This window comes from Salvia miltiorrhiza, chromosome 1, assembly GCF_028751815.1.
Source record: "Salvia miltiorrhiza cultivar Shanhuang (shh) chromosome 1, IMPLAD_Smil_shh, whole genome shotgun sequence".
Lineage (NCBI taxonomy): Eukaryota > Viridiplantae > Streptophyta > Magnoliopsida > Lamiales > Lamiaceae > Salvia > Salvia miltiorrhiza.
The window spans coordinates 41,926,571-41,946,654 of record NC_080387.1 but is presented as its reverse complement, the minus strand read 5'-3'; the positions used below and the strand labels follow the sequence as shown (position 1 = coordinate 41,946,654).

The window sequence follows — 20,084 nt, the reverse complement described above, 5'->3', positions numbered from 1 at the left end:
GTCTTCATGATTTGCAGGAATTAAGGAAAACAGCACAGCACTGGCTTTAACAATACTTCGCTGGTTGAACACGAAGAATACCCGATTCAACCAGACTAGGGGGGAGTAGCTGATGAGGACTAGAATACTCATCAGCGCTGTGCTTGGCAATACAAGAACATCTTACTTGATTATTATTATCACAAGAACTAATGAATACAGAACTAACTAAAGAATACGAAGAGTCAATCAGCCTTGACCAAAGTACAGAGCTACTGCCTTGCTAGAGTGCAACACCACCAGCCAGAGCAACGCAGCCACAGCAGGGCAGCAGAGCTGCGCAGCACAGCAATGTAGAACAGCAGCACAGCCAGAGCGCAGAGCTGGCCTTGCTAGAACCGGAGTTACCCGCTTCACCAACGAAGGACAACGTAGATGGGTCAAATCAAGACTAAGGTGTATTAAGATCATTGTACTAAGTTTTGGGCCTAAATCCAATCATTAAAGTTCATGGGTCTAAGGCCTTTAGGGCTCACTCTCACATCTATAAATAGAAGGTTAGCATTAGCATTAGGGGCATTATGATTTATTTCTGAGCAACACTTGTAATATGTAAATACTCTCTCAAAGTATAGTGAAACCAACGAAGAACTCCCGTGGACGTAGATCATTTATGATCGAACCACGTACATCTTGTCTCGTTTATCGTTTCTTAATTAGGGTAAGATTTCATGTATCACCAAATAATAATAATAATAATAATAATAATAATAATAATAATAATAATAATAATAATAATAATAATAATAATAATAATAATAATAATAATAATAATAATAATAATAATGCTCATGCAATATCTAGGCACGACTTATAAGACTTAAAATTTAATTAGTAAAGATAATTAAAGAATTCAATATTTTAAAGTTAAAATATTTTAGGTCTCTACAAAACTGTCAAAAAGGGATCCACCATATGATATAAAAGTTTCAAAAATAAAAAGAGACTAATTTTTATGGATATCTCAAAATGACAAAAATATACGTATTATTTTTGTGGACACATGGAGTATTTTAATTATAAAATTTATTTTGTTAATCATTTGACGGTCCTTTCGAATATAATATTCCAATCACTCACGCAAATAACACAGTCTAGTTTGAGGTTAAACATATATTCAACGTAAGCTGTAATTAAAAACTGAATCTTCTATGGTCAAGAATGAAGATGAAATCATGCATATGTTGTTTGGAATTGAATCATATAATAGAACGTCAACAAATGAAGATCACGAGATATTTGACTAAAGAGTAGTAGTAAAGAGCATTTGTTTGCAGTTTACCAGGGCCCTTGGAAAAATTAAAGTTAAGGTTTTGTGTCACAATTTCAAATTATCGAGATGATAAGTATCTTACGATATGCTACTATATATATATCATATAGTATATGTAAAGTCCGCCAAAATAGTCAACAAATTAATGTCGTTAAATAGTTGAATGGACGTTAAATTGGAGGACTTTTTTGGATATAGTCAGTAACCAATCACAAATTGGATCCGAAGATATGTGTGTTTCATAATTGGTTACAAGTTTTTATTAATTATTTTGAAAAGATAATTAGAAACTAATAATATTGTCAGATTAAGACAATACAAAAAATTTACAGTTATTGAAAGTTCAAGATAACGGTCCATAAATTTAGGTTGCATTGTTGAACTAAATTATCAAAGAAAGAGGCTAAGACTCGGTGAAAGAGATGTTGTTGCCATTCGTAAACTTTTTATGCAATAGAAAGATGTAAGGTTTTTTTTTCATTTAATGGATATCGATGATGAATGTATATAGGTTCTGCAATATCATATGGATTCCTCCTCGCAGTCGAACTGCATACGAAGATCTTCACGATATTTTGAATTTTGACATGATAGACTTATCTTGTGAGGAGCGATCAGATGTCATTCACAACTATATATGATGAGATTAATTATTATTAATCTATTATCAATCGATTATGTTATGATGTACGTACTTTATTAAGGTATGCACGAATGTATTTAGGATACAAACTTGAAAGTTTTGATTTGATCCAAAACCCTTGAAATATGTTTCTTAAAAAGATGTTTTTCCATGTTTAAAATCTTTCAAGTTATAAATCTTAATTGTCTATGAAGAAGAAAGCTCTAATAAGGACGATCTAGCTAAACAAGCCGAAGTCAACTTGAAGAATGTCACTATGCCACTAGATTGATATTCTAAGTTGCGAAATTTTAGTAAATATTAAAGTTCTCAAACCAAAATGTAAAAGAATTTGACCCGATTTTTATTTATAAATTTTAAATAACACCAATACATATAACTATCTATAATGGATAAAAATTTAATAAGACTATTATACGTATTGATATGTATATGTATACGTATGTCATATTTACGCATTAAAATAAATCGTATGATATATTTGTCATAAATGGGATTATGGGAAGTATAGTGTTGACTGTTAAGTGAATTAAATAAAAGAAAAAATATAAGTTTGAGGTCCATAAATATAACCACTCGTTTCGGGCCTTTTCCGTGTTTGGGCCGATGCGAGTTGGTGAATTCATTTTAATGATAATTTTATTATCATAAATAATTTTGATGACAATTTTCATATGAGTTAATTTCATAAATAATTTTGATGACAATTAATTTTCTTTGGTGTACACTGATTCTCAGCTGTGCATGTATGTGTTTCATGATGATCACAAAGGATCAGATTCGTTGTCGGATCATCTGTGGGATACTTCTGAATTTGTCAAGCGTTCTTTAGTTATTGATTTTTTTCATGTTCGTCGTGATGCAAATAGGGTGACTCATGCGCTCGCTCAGTTTGCTTTTGATTTTCAAGATGTAATGATTTGAAAGTCAGAGTTTCCTTATTGCCTTTTACTCCCTCCGTCCCAGCCCAATAGACTCGTTTTCCTTTTCGGGACGTCCCAGCCCAATAGGCTCAGTCTTAAAATGAAAATAATTAGGGTTGTAATTAAAATAATTAGCTACTTAATTAAAGAGGATATACACCCTAATTAAAATCCTAAAGACTCATTCTCAAAAAACATTTTCTCTCTCCACTTTTCTTTTCTTTTTCACACGGTCTCTGCTCTCTCCCTTCTTTCATTCCCTCTCTCTGCGTCTCTCACTCTCTGTTGCTCTCCGGCGAATGTCACCGGCTCTCGCCGCCTCCGGCGCGGCGAGGCCGGCGTATCTTCTTCTCCCTCCTTTCTTCTCAACCTCTTCCCCTAGATCTAAAATCAAAATCAAAATCAACCTAGGGTTTTAATCTCCGCCCCAGCCCGTCGTACCGTCGTATCTTCACCCCTCGAGCCCCTGAGCTGTAGACGTGTCGGAGACCTTCGTTACCGGAGCCGGTGGTCGCGGAAGAAGACGAAGCGGCGGTGCCCGGTGCGGAGGAAGAGGCGAAAATCAAAGCTCCACCTCCCTCTTCTCTCAACGACGAGCGCCGCCGCTGACTCCTTCGTTCAACGCCACGGTGCCTCCGCCCCCTCTCTCTCAGTTCTTGATTTGCAGATCTGAATTTTCTTGATTTTGTTGCTGAAAGTTTCTGATTTCGTTAGAGTTACTGTTGAGTTGTATTCTTGATTTGCAGAATTAGAGTGTAGAAACATGTGAATTGTTGCTGAATTCTTGATTTGCAGTATTTTTGTTGAATGGTGGTTGTTGAGTTGTATTCTTGTTGCTGAATTCTTGATTTGCAGTATTCTTGTTGTTGATTAAGGAAAATAAGGGAACACTTAAAACATTAATTATTGGTGGACCACACTATTTAACTACCAAATAGTGACTTTCTTAATCTTCGTGCCGAAAAGAACTGGGCCTATTGGCCTGGGACTGAGGGAGTAGATATTATGCATTTCGATGTTTTATAATGTACTTCATGTGTCTCACAAAAACATAAACATGCATTTGTAAGTGTCTTGAGATACTCTACGCTGAGTGTTTAGGAGAGATTTTGTAGAGAGAATATATTGTGTTTCATATATGAAAAAAATAAATTTACAGAGCTTAATCTATAGCTATTTATACATAGTGTAAAACCGAAAATAAGCTGAGCTTAAGGCTAAACAAACTAGCTAACAGACTGGCTAACAAACTAACTAACTTTAATCACTTTTGCTGACTGGATTACTGACGTGGATAAATACTCTAATACGCCCCCAAGAGTCCTAACTAGGATCACTGCGTACAAGATTCAAACGATCGCGAAGAGCACAAAAACGAGTGTCAACTAATGGTTTGGTAAAGATATCAGCTAGCTGATCAGATGAAGGAACATGACCAAATTCAATGGTATGATCTGCTATTTTCTTCCTGATGTAATGAACATCAACTTCAATATGTTTAGTCCTTGCATGGAACACTAGATTATTAGCTAAGGCAAGAGCACTGATGTTATCATACCACAGCTTGTGTGGTGTATAAAGCACAATGCCAAGCTCTAAACATAAGCCTTTGAACCAAACAATGTCAGTTGTAGATGTGGCCATGTTGTGGTACTCAGACTCAACAATACTCTGGGACACCACCTCTTGTTTTTTGGCAGACCATGTGAAAAGGTTAGACCCCAAAATTAGGCAGTGCCCACCAGTGGAACGCCTATCATCAAGGCAGCTAGCCCAATCAGCATCAGCGTCAGCATCAGAGTATGCTGCAAGTTTAGAAGAATTGGGGGGCACAAATTGAAACTTAAGAGTGATGGTGCCTTTCAAGTATTGAATAAGCCTTTTGCAAGCTGACCAGTGCACAATTGATGGAGAAGTGAAAAATTGACTGAGCTTATTCACTGAAAAGTGAAAAAAAATTATATTGGAGGGTTACTATTTAAAATTCTGTTGCTACAAATAAAACACGAAATTCAATACGAACACATCAATACTACAACAAAACAAACGAAATAGCTAGCCTTACATTAATTGATAAGGGCAATAATCAAGCTTGTATTGTATGAATAACTTCAGTTTAGATGTATGTTTCAAAAAATAACTTCACTTTAGATATACGGAAATAAGCCAATCAGGTGGTCTCATGTGAAATCGGTTTCACGGTGAAAACGGCTTCATAATAGCACTGCTTCAACATACAAAAGTGTCATTTGTATATTGAAGTAGTGTCATTGTGAAGCCGGTTTCACATGATTTTTTGTGTAAGCCAATAAAGCCTAACTTAAATGACAAAATTGAGGCATTCAAAGACTTTCTTTTAGAAGAGGTATTGGATTTAATTCTGCCTATGTGCGGCGTAGTTTTCCCACTTTTATGTGGGTAGTGATCCTACTTGCGTACGGTTATTTTCCTACATTTGTGTGGTGTAGAGGTCCAACATGTTTTCCACCTTGGTGTGGTGGAGAGGTCTCACTTGCATGTGTGACTTATTTGATTATATATAATATACTCCCTCCGTCCACGAAATGAGTACCCATTTGTGGACGGCACGGGTTTTAAGAAATGTATGGAGTGTAGTGTGAATAGTTTAAGGGTCCCACTTTTTGAGTGTATTAATTAAAGAGATGTGTGGGGTACACTTGCCAAAAAGGGAAATGGGTACTCATTTCGTGGACGGACGAAAAAGGAAATATGGGTACTCATTTCGTGGACGGAGGGAGTATATCTTTTGTAATGGTAAAAAATATATATATATACGAAAATAAATATTTGTGCTTTGGAAGTCTCATACAAGGAACAAACATTGAAGTACATAAAGATCATGATACCAAAATAAAGAAAGAAATAGCTAGATTTACTCAAAAAGAAAAAATTCCCCACAAAATAAATTAACTAAAAATGTTCTCAAACAGTCTACACAAAAATCCAGAAAAACATTTTTATTACCTACAGATTCTCGATCGTTCCCGTTTTTTATTCCCTACAAATTCTCAACTTGATCACTCTGCAAAAATTTTCTCTCTAACAATGGAGCTAACACGAAAAGAAAAAAAGAAAACCTAAAAATTTCCTACAATATCATGGAAACGACTAAAAGAAGAAGCGCATGCACGCATAAGACGGCGGCGTGTCTGAATGCAGAAGAACTCATCTGCCATATCTGCAATGATACACTAATATTTGCTTCAGTAGCATTATTGAACAACATAATCTGCGCATCATTGCCCACAGCTTTCGTCGGATACACGCGCGACGTGATGCACATTCTCCCGCCTTGCGCGAAGCTCTCAACGATCGAGTGATCAATCTGCAACACAATCGTGTCAAAAATCAAAATAATTGAAAATTCATATATTTAGAGGCAAAAATTTTAGTTCATGCATCAAATCATAGTTTGATGAAAGTTTGTGTATTTAGGTCATTATTTACCAAGATTCTCATAGACAATTTTTCGCCTTCAAGTACTGAGACAGTGCTGCCGTAGATTGCTTTGCTCACATCAGTTGCCTCAGACGACCTAAGCCAAACACACGTGCATGTTAGAAGAGAAAGTCGTGGAAATAAACTATGATGTTGTAAGTTCTAGAAGTTTCTCGACCTTGAGTGATCGGCACAAAAGAATGTTTGGAATTTTCCCTTTTCATCCTTGGAAATGTAGAAATAAACGGGAGAGTGTTCGGTTAGGCCTTTGTTCGCGAGAACTAACAAGCCGAATGGCCCTAATGCGCCTCTCGAGGCTGCGCCGCCACTGCCCGAACAATCATAGGTTGCATCGCTGCCGTCTACTCTCTTCATGGCCTCCTCGTCTACTTCGAACTCCGCCACGATGTCTAGCTGCAAAACATTTCAAGATCAGTTTTTTTATATGCTGTGTTTTTAAAAAAAAATGGATTGATAAAAAAAGTATAGTATTTGGACCTGAGATGCGGGGCCGACATCGAGGGGCACGACGACACCTGCAGTGGCCTCTACGTCGAAAACCTTCTTGTCCAATCGCAATGTCTCAACCTCCTTCACCGGCCATTGCAAGAGGTTGCTGCCTGTTTTCATATCGTACACAACTGTCCTGGGAATAGCCTATACATGAATGAATATAACCCTAATTATAACTGCCCAGGTATATATTAAGATAAAGTAATTAATATGATTCTAATGAATAAATATAGGATTAATTGGTTGTAAACTAATAAATTATTAGTGAATACACAAACTTTATTAATATGATTCTAATTTCGATTTGTTCCATATTCAATATAATTGGTGAGTAAATACACAAACTTTATTTAATTATGAATTTTCCCAAAAAAATATATTTCGGACATATCAAAAACTAATGTAGCATCAAAATTTTAGAAATAGAAACCCTAGCTAGTCCAATTTTAGAAACATGAATTTTCATTTAACAAAAGGAATTTTTTTGAAAATGATCAAAGTCGGTACAAGTACCTGAAGCGACGCCCAGCCCTTGCGTATGTCGGCCTCTTCACTGTCCGTCTCTTTGATCCAACCCCACAACACTCTCCTCTCATTTTCTTGATCGTAAAATGTCTTGGATGCATAGAAAATTCCATAATCGTACCTCAATCCGATACCGGCATCCAATTTAGGGTCATCAGGGCTCCAAGTCCCATACTTGCTATCATAAGTTCCAAGGGCATAGTAGTCATTCCGATCATCATCGAGGCTAGTCTTGACAACGTGCTTCACTTTGGGGCCGGTGACGGAGGTGTCGAGGCCTCTTTTCTCAGTGGTGGAGACGGGGTAAAAGTCGACGCACTCCCACATGCCCGTGGCGGGCACCGCGTGGAGCACATCGTGAAGGAGCTCGTATCTCACGAAGTCCTTGGTCTCGTACACCAACGACATGCCGGTCTTATTAACCTTGGAGCCAATGGCGATGCGCCATTTGCCCTCCGAGGTCTTCCAGGCTGTGGTGGGGTCCCGGAAGTCCTTGATGTCGATGCCAGGTGGCGGGACGAGGACCGGGTTGCCCGAGTACTTGACCCAATCGATGAGGAAGGGGTCGGATGAGTCGGCCGGGAAGGCCAGATTTTGGACCTGGACGGACTCGTTGGTCGACCCCGTGTAGAGCATGATGAGCTTCCCGTTCTCGAGGAAGGTGGCGGAGCCCGTCCAGACGCCGTTGATGTCGTACCACTGATCGGGGATCATGGCGATGGGGAGGTGGCGCCAGTTTATGAGATCGGATGAAACTGCGTGGCCCCAAACGATGTTGCCCCACACGGCGCCGTATGGGTTGTATTGGTAGAAGAAATGGTACCATCCCTTGTACAACATTGGACCTATAAATATATTTGCTACTTGTTCAACACTATGACTCAAGATATGGTTGAATTGCTTTAGTTAAAAAGGATTTTGATTTTTGAATCTATTATATTAGGTTTGTACGTACGATTTGTATCATATACAAATAGTTTTTGTAGGTGATACAATAACAAACCAAATATAATTTGAAGTAGATCAATGTTGGGGATTTTTTTTCAATAGATTATTAGACTAAAATAAGTGTTCATATATTTCCACAATTTTTGTATTAGGGTGCAAAACGAAATGGACATACCATTAGGATCTGAGGTAAGGCGTGCCAAATTCCACCAACGGCATCGCGATCCCCAAAATTCGAGACAAATAATAGGAACATTAGAAAAACTGAAATGGAAATATGCAAATGAAGAAAACTATTTTCTTAATTAACAGAAGGATTAAAAAAGAGAAAAATTGGCGGAGTATATACACATTGTTAGTTATACTGGTGTTAAGGGTACATATATATATCCTGATTTCTCCATCCCCTAACTCTATGAAAAAAAAAAACCTAGACTTTTATCCGAGTTTTCTCTTCTCATGATACTTTTACAAAGTTTTCGGTGCTCCGAGTTCAATATATTGATGTCATTCAGACTTTAAAAAATTAAATAAATACTAGTAACAAATAAAGAAAACTATCGATGCCTAGCTAGTAATTAAGGTTTTGAACACTACTTCTAACATATTATTAGAACAACTAAAAGTTAAAAATGTAGGGTCTCAAAAAGAAAAAGAAGACAAATTAATCTCACCATTCATCCAATTCTTTTTAGGCTGAAAATGGTAGGCAGTTCTTTGCCATGCCAACAATTTAGCAGTCCATGGATATGCAGGTCCTACCTTTGGCCCACTTTTGGCCGACACCCCTTCCTTCACCCCTCGCTCGGCCGCCGCGGGCCCCTTCGTCTCGCTTTCATTGTAGCTATGTGGCGATGATCTGACCACAAGAAACAATCCGACGCCCAACAGCCCTATCATCAACAGGAGGATCACAGTCGACGGCCGGCGCCGGACCTCCTCCCGATCTGCGGCGGGGCGGCCGACGAGCAACGGGGCGGAGGGAGCTTCGACGGTCACATTTGATAGCTCGTCATCACGATAGAAAGTTGCATTAGGGACAGACATATTTTGCATGGGCAATATAATTTTTTTTTGGTGAAAATAATTTTTTAGTGGCAAGAGAACTTGCTTATGAGACTTGCATTATATTAATCACTAGATGTCCGAAAATTGTGTTGCGGAGATGATTGTATGTGGATTGAATAGAAAGAAAATTGATCTAGAGAGAGGGGGGGGGGGGGGGGGGGGGAGGGAAATGGTCGTGCCGTGGAAGGTTGTGGATGAAAATATTGACATGATATACGAATTGGACATGTTTTTATTTTTGCACGCATTAAACGGCACATTTTGATATGGTTTGTTTTCTTGCAAGTTTTAACTAGTCAATAGGGTGAATTTCTCTTGTTTCGAATATAACAATGTAATCTCAAAATTAGATTTATTATAGTAAATGGTGGAGCTAGGAATTATCATTAGGAGGCTGAATTTGTATGGGGTGTACGGGGTTCAGGAACGGTAGCTTCCGAGCCAATTTTTTGGGGCAATTCGTACTATATTTTTTTTCTTAAACAACAAGTATAATAATTAATAACGAATAGATTAAATACATTACAATTAACGTAAGAATATATACTTGGCGAGCTTTGTTGTTTGAGAAAACAATGACAATTAATTTTAACGTGTACTCATTGATTAAAAACGATGCAACATCTTTTTATTATCAATTGTTGAAAATATCATTCTTAATGTACACAACTAAACTGGCATTCGTCAACTCATCTTTTGATACGATTTCACAAATCATTTTTGACAATATTCATCAAAGAATATGCTCTCTCAATAGAAGTAGTGACCATGGGTAAATCAATGTCAATTCAATCATTTGATAAATCAATTAAAAAAATTAAATGATTGTCACATTAATTTCCTGAGGCGGGTGTCACATTAAGGTTTTTATTCTTCCACTTTCTTTATCTTAATTCATACATTTCACACGCTAGCCCCTATAGTGAATTCTATTTCATATTTACCATGAAGGCCCCTAATGTGTAACCATGTTGGAGAAGAGTCTTAATGTATATAGGAAAATAAACAATAACATCAAAGAATTAGTACCTCTGAAGTTAATCTTGCTCGCTAGTAGTGTACTGTGTACAATATTTATATAACAAATTAGATAAATTTAAATTGCAAGTCAAATTTAAGTTGATAAAATTGTATAAGTTCTTCAATAGTTTTTTAGTTTGTTATATATGGATGTTAAAGGTATCATATAATTTGTTCTAAATAAAATCATAAATAATGTTAATTAGGATAAATTAAAGGGAAAATGTGCAGATTGGCCCCCAAAGTAGTAGCCCCTATAGCGTATAACCCCTTTTACTCATTGTGTGTGCAACTAAACCCCTGAACTCCGAGAAAAGGGTGCAAATTCCCCCATCTGACCTAACGCCATTAAGTGTCCGTTAACGTTTGGGTTAAACATTTGGGTTAAATTGCACCCTCTACTTCAGGGGTGGATCTACACCTTAATTTTGTTTTTTTTTTAAATTTCAGCAATCCACCTCCGGCATCAACTTAACAGCCCCCGTACTCATCGGCTCCAACTTACACTTTGTCATCTCGCACGCGCTCAATCTCTTGATCGTCGACTGCTTACCGGCGACATGCAGCAGCATCACCAACTCCAGATGTGGACCAGGATCGAATCCTGTTTGGTCCAAATCCATATTCGTATTTTTTTACTTAGGTCAGGATCCGGTTCAAATTCATTAGGTCCAAAAAAACGAGATTCATGTCCAGATCCATTAGATTCACAGTCGAGTCCTGACCCGGATCCATTCTTTTTTCGCTTTTAAAATAAATTTATAAATATTAAATTAACCAAAAATAAAATCATAATTATTATCTAGAGTTTTAATAATTATTCAAAAATAATTAAGTAAATAAAATTTAAATATATATTATATAGATAAATATATACACAATTAATATCATAAGATAAGCCTAAAAGGTTAAGGTGTTGGAGGAGATGCTGTTGTGCGGGGCGGTGAAGAAGCTGGTGGCGTTGCTGCATGTAAGCGGTGGGCAATCGACAACCAAGAGATTGGGCGCGTGCGAGCTGACAAGGTGCAAGTCAGAATCGATGAGTATGGGGGCGGTTAAGTTGATGCCGGAGGTGGGTTGCTGAAATTATAAAAATAAAATAAAAAAATAAAAATAAGGTGCAGATCCACCCCTGAAGTAGAGGGTGCAATTAAACCCAAACGTTAACGGAAACTTAACGGCGTTAGGTCAGAAGGGGGAATTTGCACCATTTTCTCAGAGTTCAGGGGTTTAGTTGCACACACAGTGAGTAAGAGGGGTTATACGCTATAGGGGCTACTACTTCGAGGGCCAATCTACACCTTTTCCCTAAATTAAATAATAAAAAATTATACTGGCGAAGGTAGTTCTGACCAACACAGAAATATTAGATCAAAAGAGAGGAACTCAACCTGTTAATGAGAACACCAATATTTCTTTAATACGAACTAAACGGAACAGACTGCAGCTTCGTTGGAGTTGGACGTCTGCGATGCTTCACGATGATATTTTGATGAGATATGATGATTTATTTAAGATGATGAATAAAATAGTTTGATCTCTAAAAACAAAAGGATAAAATATATAGTTTGAATGTTTGAACGATTGGGGGGTAAATTTCAGGTATGTAATGATAAGAAATTCAAAAGATAATAAATGTAATGTCATGAAAGCTTGAATCGGAGAACTTGTGTTAAAATGGCAGAATTTCTGATATGGAAGATTGAACGTCCATTACAAGGAGGATTTTGCACCTCTAGGCTATTACAAACGGGAGTATTTTAGTAAATACAAAACTGGGTACGATCAGGAGTCTCGTCCTTTCAGCTATTTTCTTTCTGAAGTTGAGGTGTATTTTGGTCTCTCGAATCCTTTGCTTTCTATGGGAAGGCAAGAAAATATTATGCCGCCTTCAGACCTCAAGGATTGTTGAGGGACCACATGCAAAACGGTTATGGGCCCACTCCTAGGTGCGCTTCTTTCTGTCAGCTATAAAGTGTCTCCAACTCTGCCACTCTCAGGTGCTCCTAATGATCAACTCTTCCCGAAGTATTCGATCATGGGGCGATCTGACTGTCTTTCCTTTGAGCTACACGGATTAGGCTAGAAGGACCCTCCACCTCCAGGACATGTTGGGGCGATAGTGGAAGCTGGGTGTTGGACTTAATCCCTTGTAGTTGGATGCAGGGTCAGATCCAGAATTTATAGATAGGGGGCTGAACTTGAAGTATTGTACCGCCCCCGAGGCTTTTTTTTTTTGGACAGTCTGTACAGGTCATTTTGTGTCTAAGTAGAATTTTAATGGCTTTGGGATTAAAAACCAGTCACATAATATAATATATAGTTGTACTCTTTTTATTGATTCAACAATAGGTACATTTGAAGCACTTAAAGAACTACATCTATACAATTTTCAAAGATATTATTCTATCTTTAATAAAAATAAATGAATTTTTATTATTATGTTAATTTTTTTTTAATCTTTTTGGAGAGTGGATTGGGCTATGGGTTGAGCTATGTAAATATTAAACTAAATATATTATATATATATAGAAGAAAAGTTTGGGTTGCACTAGGCTGTAGTCCAGTGCAGCCTCACTGTAAATCCGCCCCTGGTCTAAACATCATTCTTATCACATACCATGTTTTTTACATAAGAAATAACATTTTCTCTATAATTATGTTTTTTTACGTATAAAATAATAGTTTCCTTATATAATCATCACCAGACTAAGGGTGATTTTATCTTTTTAGGTCTGTCTTACCTTAAGCCAAAAGGCAAATTCGTCATTCTCAAGTTCATCCATATTGCGTAAGATAGTTATGCCATGCGGTGCATATCTTCGAAGATCCTCTAACTAATTGAATTCTTTGTCATTTTGCATTTTTGAACTCTGCGATCGATCAAGGAAAATTTGATAATAATGATCTATCTAGCTTCTTGGGCTCACTACTCCACATAAACTTGTCAATCTTGTCCACATGTTTACACTACTAGAAAATACGCTTGTAACAACCAAAAAAATAATTATTAATTTCAAAAACGACCACTCAAATCACGGTACCTTAGAACGACCATTACGACTGTTTTTTGAGTATTAGCTACTGAAATTTTGGCCATTAGGACCGCATTTTCTAGTACGACATAAAGTGGGCATTTTGAAGGTGTAAATTGAATTTTGTTTATTGAAGTGCATAATATGATCTACATCACAATGGATACTGCTACTCCTGCCCCTAACAAAACACTCATGTAGGATTCACTCATCCCAATCTCATCTTCTGTATTTGTGTAAAACCAGCAAATTTCCCAAAACAGACTATGGGGCCAATAATCCAATTTCCATTACCGAATGATATATTGCAACATTTTTTTGTACAATTATCAAATATCAATTACAGATATAATCAAATTGTAATGGGAGCTTGCTATCTAAAAGAGGCTAGGGAAAACCCCCCTCATTCGTCACGGAAAAATAATAAATAGAATAGGATTAAAGCTTTTTACAATACTGTGAGACAAAATTATTTAATACAAGTAAATTTATATCAAATGCTCAGCCACCCTCCACTTTGCTGTAGAATCATACAAGGCCTATTTTTTTTTAGTATCGTTATCAGATGATTTCCCATTTTTCCTTGCATCACCTTGTGCCATTTTCACCAGGGATTCGAGGAAATCTTGAACCTGCACAAGTCATTCGTGTTTCAGAAACCCGATCCAAGAATGGAAATTAAACGATGAAGAATATATTGATCTGATCAATTCATACCTCGGAAGTGTCTTTCAGAGAAAAGAAGGCGTTGCTCTCTTTCGTGACAGCAGACACAAGTATTCCATACCCACAATTCCTCTTCTTCAGAACCTACAAAAGAAGCAAGTTAGTTTCTGGATCAGGAATCAGTGCCGACTGGACCAACAGTTTAAGCGTATACCTTGAATGCATCTTCATCGGTCCTGTCATCTCCGATGTAAATGGGGAGCACATCATCACAGTTGCTAAACCCTGCAATGTCATGTTTTGTTGCTTAATACACAAATCATGTACCACTGTATACATATCTTGAATGTAACTGACCTAGAGATTCAAGAAGAAATTCAACTGCTTTTCCCTTATCCCAGTTAATAACAGGACGAATCTCTAAAACCTGTAGAGACCAAAACACGAACAACATAAGAACGCTTTCATCTCCAATTCAATGTGCCTGTGTGTAAATGATTATAGAAAAATCCCAAATGTCTTACCTTTCGTCCATGAGTTAGTCGCAATCGAGGATACTCTTTCAGAATGTCGTGAACATATTGTGCAATTATATGCCAATTCTGGAATTCAGAATGAAAAAACACAAATATTATCAACAAACTCCAGTAACAAAAGAAACTTTTGTCGTACAATACAATCTCGAGGGAGTTAAGCACAGCATTGATGCTCACCTCCTGATCTACATTGCGATAATGTACAGAGGCGCAAAATTTATGGTTCTCTACTTTTGCGCCTTTTATGTCTTTACAAGTCTCAACGAGTTTTGTAAAGACCTGCAATGAAAAATCAACAAACAAGATCACTAACGATTGTTAAAGATGTTTCTCCCGTTTATAGCTCAGTCATGAAGCAAAACATCACGCACCTCATTAATCATAGGTAAAAATTCCCTAGCTGGCTGGAATAGGTTAACCTCCTTGCCCTGCACAAAATGGAACAATTAGTAGGCAAAAAGCCGATATGAGATAAGAAAGATGACGATGACATTCATGCTAAAACGACAGATTACCTCCTTGTCAGTTGACTTAACACAATTTATATTGTTTCTCGACATCATGTCTCTGCCCGGGAATATGATGTCCATTCCATGACTACCGGCATAGTAGAGTTCGGTTAGTCCTACCAGTTGAAAGACCTTTACAAGGTAGGATTGCATTAAATTAGAGTGACTTAATCAAACGGCATTAAGAATTGTATATGTGAAATTATAAGACAAACTGTTCAGAGTTTTCACATACAAATTTGTATATCTACCTTGTCACGGTTTCTTCCGCTGATGACGGCTGTTGGGAAATGCTTTGCGACACTCCTTACTGCAGACCGCATCTGAAAATCATGTCACTTTAGTTATATGATAAACCAGAAACTTGACATGATAAGACAGTAATCAAATGCCAAGTAACTTCTTACATCATCAGACAAAAAAGCTCGATCAGGGTCGTCCACAATGGGGGATAGTGTGCCATCATAATCTAAAAACACGACTATCTTCCTATTCCTCGCACGAGTACTTATTGTCCGGAAGGAGTTGAGTGCTGATGGGTACCTGATCTGTGAGGTCAAGAAAAAGCTACGGATAATGAGAATTATTATTTAAAAAATGAAAGAAAGAAAAAGTAATTGTTAAGATTAATATGCTGCAATGCTATTAGTAACTTAGAAAAAAAATGAAGTTTACCTTCCAAGACTCGTACGCAGTTTCTCCATCATCGGGAACCAAATCAGCAAAGTTGAAATCCTTAAGAACTTTCTTGCGAGGAGGGGAAGATGATTTCATAGCATCAAGCCAGCCATTGGAACAGACATCATCGAGCTTTCCTGGCTTTTTTCTGGGAATTGATGAGACGGCAGTGGAGAAAGACGGTCCAGATTGTGAGCAGGGCAAGAGACCAGAATGGATCCCCAGTCTAGACTTGTTCATGGGTGCAGGATCCGCAAGAACCGGAGAAGCTTTTGTCGACTTCAAATCCATAGGGACCAGGTGACTTTAAGACAACGCTTTTTATTGATGATCAAACACTAAACTTGGAATGTATTGACTAAAATCCTCTATCCGACCCTCTTATCTATGAAAAACCACCTCTTTAATGTCTTTTTGCAACTGCTGCTTGGGAAATAGTCCATTAAATTGAGACTCTGCACAATCTGGTGATATTACAATGATTAAGTAATAGATTTTAAGAAACAAAACCACCATGAAAACAATTGTTTGAGCGTAAGATACCTCATTTCCGAACCTCTATTTACTTACACCAGGCAGACAGTCAATTTCACCACTTGACTGTTATCCTGAAATGAGAAAAATGTGAGCTGACTAGTTAGGAACAAATTATAATTGACAGTCAATTAAGTTACATGGAACACCGGGACATCCTATAAAATTGTGCACCGAAAAAAGAAATCCTCAAAACTCAATGAAGTTATTAGATGAATAAAACTAACAGAGAAACACAGGAAAACCTATCATATGGAAAAGAAAATCTTTTTGCTAAATCCATTCAACTACACTTAAATATTAATAAAAATTTAACCCAAAAAAAAAAAAATAGCAGCTTTGTTGCTGCTAATATATGGGCTGACCAAAAACTGTCTTCCTTGCTGCAGTTTGCCTTAGATCTAAAATGCATGTTTCGGCAATACATTCACCGGTTTTTATAGAGGCAAAAAAAAGTTCAAATATTACATTAAAGTAGAATAATACAAATACTGCCGATACATAAAGTGGCCGAACTATTAATTCTTACGTTTAAGTTAGTAAAAAATAGTTGTGGAGCTATAAAGTGACCGGAAAACGCGTAATTGAATACGTCATGATATATATTCGTAACGCTCCGGAGACACTTATTCACGTGTGAAAGAGTAGGGGCAGTTACATGATTTGTCAATATTTTTTTTCCGTAATAATATCGAAGATTTTAGACCTAGTGAAACAAATGGGTGCATCCCCCCTCGCCCCCTCAATCTACCTACGCATCCACAGCCATATTTTCTTTCCGTAATAATATTGCATTTGCTTAGATTACATTAATTAGAATCTTCACCATGTAAGTGAAAAACGCTCAGGCTGGCCGAAGAGTTTGAAGAAATTAACATAGCATTGATTTTCAGCATCTCGATTTCTTAATCTTAATGATTAGATTGGCTTAAAGAGATGCCAAATAGAAAACTTAAACCAACCTAAGAGAAAAGCTTCCAAAATTCAATGCAATACCATGATATATTTGAATATTTAGGATACAACTACCACAAATACCTAATTAAAGTGAAAAAACAACAATGCCCAGATATCCTTTTTGGACAAGGATTAGATCTCTGTAAAAGAGGACAAACATTAAATATTTAGATGACACCAACTGAAAACCACCATGCTAATCACATATTGAATCATGTTAACCATTGGTAAATTCAGTTCAATGCAGTGAAAAAAATCACATGACTTAGTCTAATATTGAAAGATCACAAATAAAAATAATAATAATAGTAATAATAAGCAAACCATAATATTCAAGTGCTATACCTTAGTCTAATATAAGAACATGACTTAACAACTACCTAAAGATAATAAATTTTTGACGACCCCACCACCCATGAAAGAGATTTCAAGAACAAAACAAAAATTTTAATTGGCAAATATTTTCAAAATCACATGGGTGGCCTCCTAAGACACTTCTTATGCATTGCCACATATTATTAATTTCCATGACTAGTCTAGTCACCCTCCTGCTCCTCCCTATACTTTTATACTAATGCATCCACTCTCCACCGCTCAGGAGAGTTTAGGTACATAGATATAAACATATTCCTAAAACATCATTTTATATATAATTACACACTTTGAACAAACTATTCATATATGTGAAACAAAAGTTAGGATCGAAGATATTCAAGAACCTTAATCATAATTTATGATGGAAGAACCAAAAACTTATCCATCCAAGGCCAAATGCAAAAGGACAAAATAGTTTTGAATAGAGAAACAATCAAATCTAAAGAATAGTTTTAGGAAGTTTGAACTTGAAATGTACTTAATTGTGATCATATGTATGTTACCAATATTATGCAAACATGTAACAATTAATAAGATCGTGATTGGAGGTTGAAAAGGTTTGCAAGATTGGTGTCGGAGACGTGCATTTGGCCCAATGGGGCCTCCAAACGGCGCCTTGACTAGAAAACCTTATACAGTAAGATACTGTTTTTGTAGATGGCGTTGATTAATTAAAAAGTAATTAAACAAAACAAAAACATAGATTATTCCCCCTAATCTCAATGGGAAAGAAAACCGATTGATTAAGACACATGAACAAATTAATATCTCCACATCTAACAGCAACCGACAAGATCATGCTCCCACAATCAACAGACAAACGGAAAGGACTAAAATAATGGTTTCTGTCAAAATCAAGAAACCTCTCCATAAACACACACGTTCGCACACCTCCCATAGAAAATGCACAAAAATGAGTCAGAACACCACTGGAAACCAGCTAACCAGAATTCAAATTCGGCGAGAAACCATGTCGAAAATGTGGTAAAGACTCGATTTTTAAAAAAGAAAAAAAAAAACACAAAAAAAAACATCTTTTTGCAACATGAAATTATCATAAGCTTAACACGGAAAAACAAGAATTCCAGATTGATTCAAAGGGCATTGCAAGATGCAACGATGAGTTAGGACATTGCATATAGAAACACACACAATAATCGTCGTTATCATCAAAGGTTATAAGCGTTTACATATATATATAAACCCAACAAAATAAATAAACAATAAGGACCACATACCTGATGCGTCTCTGAAATTTAACAGAACGGCAATAGAGGAATCAATTGGCGTCCTGAAAGATTCATCAACATCAAGAGAATCTCCGTCAAAAACAAAGAAAAATGAGATGGGATTTTCAAGAGAAAAAAATGTTAAGATAAAAAGGGAAAAAAAACGCAGAAAACGAGGGTGGTACTGGTTCCAAAAGAAATAATGAGAGAGAAGGGGAAATCAACCTCAAAACAAACGACGGCAGGTTTAGAAGAAACCCTAGGAAAAGGAAATATAGAGCAACAGAAAACTGAAAAATGATAGAGAGACAGAGACGGAGGGAGAGAGAGAGAGAGAATGGAAAAAAGAGAGGAGAAGGCGAAAAGGCAATGTATTTATTTATAGAGATGAAAAGGAAAAAGACGTGCCAAACAAGGCAGCCTCTCTTCCGCTCCTTCAATTGGGAACCAATTACAAATTAATGAATTGGATTTTACAAAAAATATTAATCAATTCTATTTATTATAAATAAATATAATTGTTTTTAGAAATTCCAGCTTTTAAAGCTAAGCTTTTTGGTGTTTGGTAGTTTCTTCTTTTAGTTCCCTGAAGCACTCGAGTCAGAAATGGCTACTGGTTTCTGAAAAAGGAGCTGAGCGCCTTTTTCAAGATAAATATTTCCACTACAAAATGTAATATCAAGAAAAATACGTATTGTTCAAGAAATACAAATATATACTCCTATTCATTTGTTTGACGATTTGCAGATTAGCTTATGTGACTATTATTTTATAATGGTTCTCTCCGATCTCATAATTCAATGGGCGCATGGCTTGAACATGAATATTAAAAAATGAATAATTAATAATCAAATAAAAAAGTGAAAATAATTTTTTGAATATATATATATGTCCAAAAAATAGGGAAAGAAATGAAGATATTATTTTTTAAATCAAATGAGAGGTAATTATGTGTGAGCTATAATGACAGTTAGTGTAATAAATTTTGTGGAAATATTTGTTAGGTATTAACTTTCCATTTTAGAAAGTAGCCCATTGAAAATTCAAATAAGAAAACATGGTTTATTGAATTGGAACGGAGGGGTAGTATTTGGTGCACGTAAACTAATTAAGTTTGTATATTATAATTAAAGGGCAAAAATGAGATATATATC

The 20,084-nt window shown here is 36.4% G+C and overlaps 2 protein-coding genes across 3 annotated transcripts; both read right to left on the bottom strand.

Moving 5' to 3' along the window:
* Positions 1-5,750: 5,750 nt before the first annotated feature.
* On the bottom strand, positions 5,751-9,456 carry LOC131025393 (acid beta-fructofuranosidase 2, vacuolar-like). The gene is made up of 7 exons (XM_057955133.1): positions 8,998-9,456; positions 8,499-8,507; positions 7,364-8,220; positions 6,836-6,994; positions 6,516-6,751; positions 6,347-6,434; positions 5,751-6,224 (listed from the first exon to the last, which is right to left on the bottom strand). Exons 1-7 carry the CDS (start codon positions 9,377-9,379, stop codon positions 5,988-5,990), a joined length of 1,968 nt encoding a protein of 655 aa, XP_057811116.1. The 5' UTR covers positions 9,380-9,456; the 3' UTR covers positions 5,751-5,987.
* A 4,257-nt stretch (positions 9,457-13,713) lies between these two features.
* On the bottom strand, positions 13,714-19,310 carry LOC131025376 (probable trehalose-phosphate phosphatase F). 2 transcript variants are annotated; one of them, XM_057955114.1, is made up of 15 exons: positions 19,156-19,310; positions 18,940-18,992; positions 16,379-16,443; positions 15,833-16,299; positions 15,565-15,705; positions 15,409-15,480; positions 15,164-15,289; positions 15,020-15,076; positions 14,826-14,927; positions 14,637-14,714; positions 14,470-14,539; positions 14,327-14,397; positions 14,164-14,256; positions 13,961-14,078; positions 13,714-13,925 (listed from the first exon to the last, which is right to left on the bottom strand). In XM_057955114.1, exons 4-14 carry the CDS (start codon positions 16,124-16,126, stop codon positions 13,986-13,988), a joined length of 1,197 nt encoding a protein of 398 aa, XP_057811097.1. In that variant the 5' UTR covers positions 16,127-16,299; positions 16,379-16,443; positions 18,940-18,992; positions 19,156-19,310; the 3' UTR covers positions 13,714-13,925; positions 13,961-13,985. The 2 variants fall into 2 exon arrangements, with proteins under 2 accessions (XP_057811097.1, XP_057811104.1); XM_057955121.1 differs by lacking the exons at positions 18,940-18,992; positions 19,156-19,310 and adding an exon at positions 16,735-16,810 and having other exon boundaries at positions 13,714-14,078.
* Between the last annotated feature and the right edge of the window lie 774 nt (positions 19,311-20,084).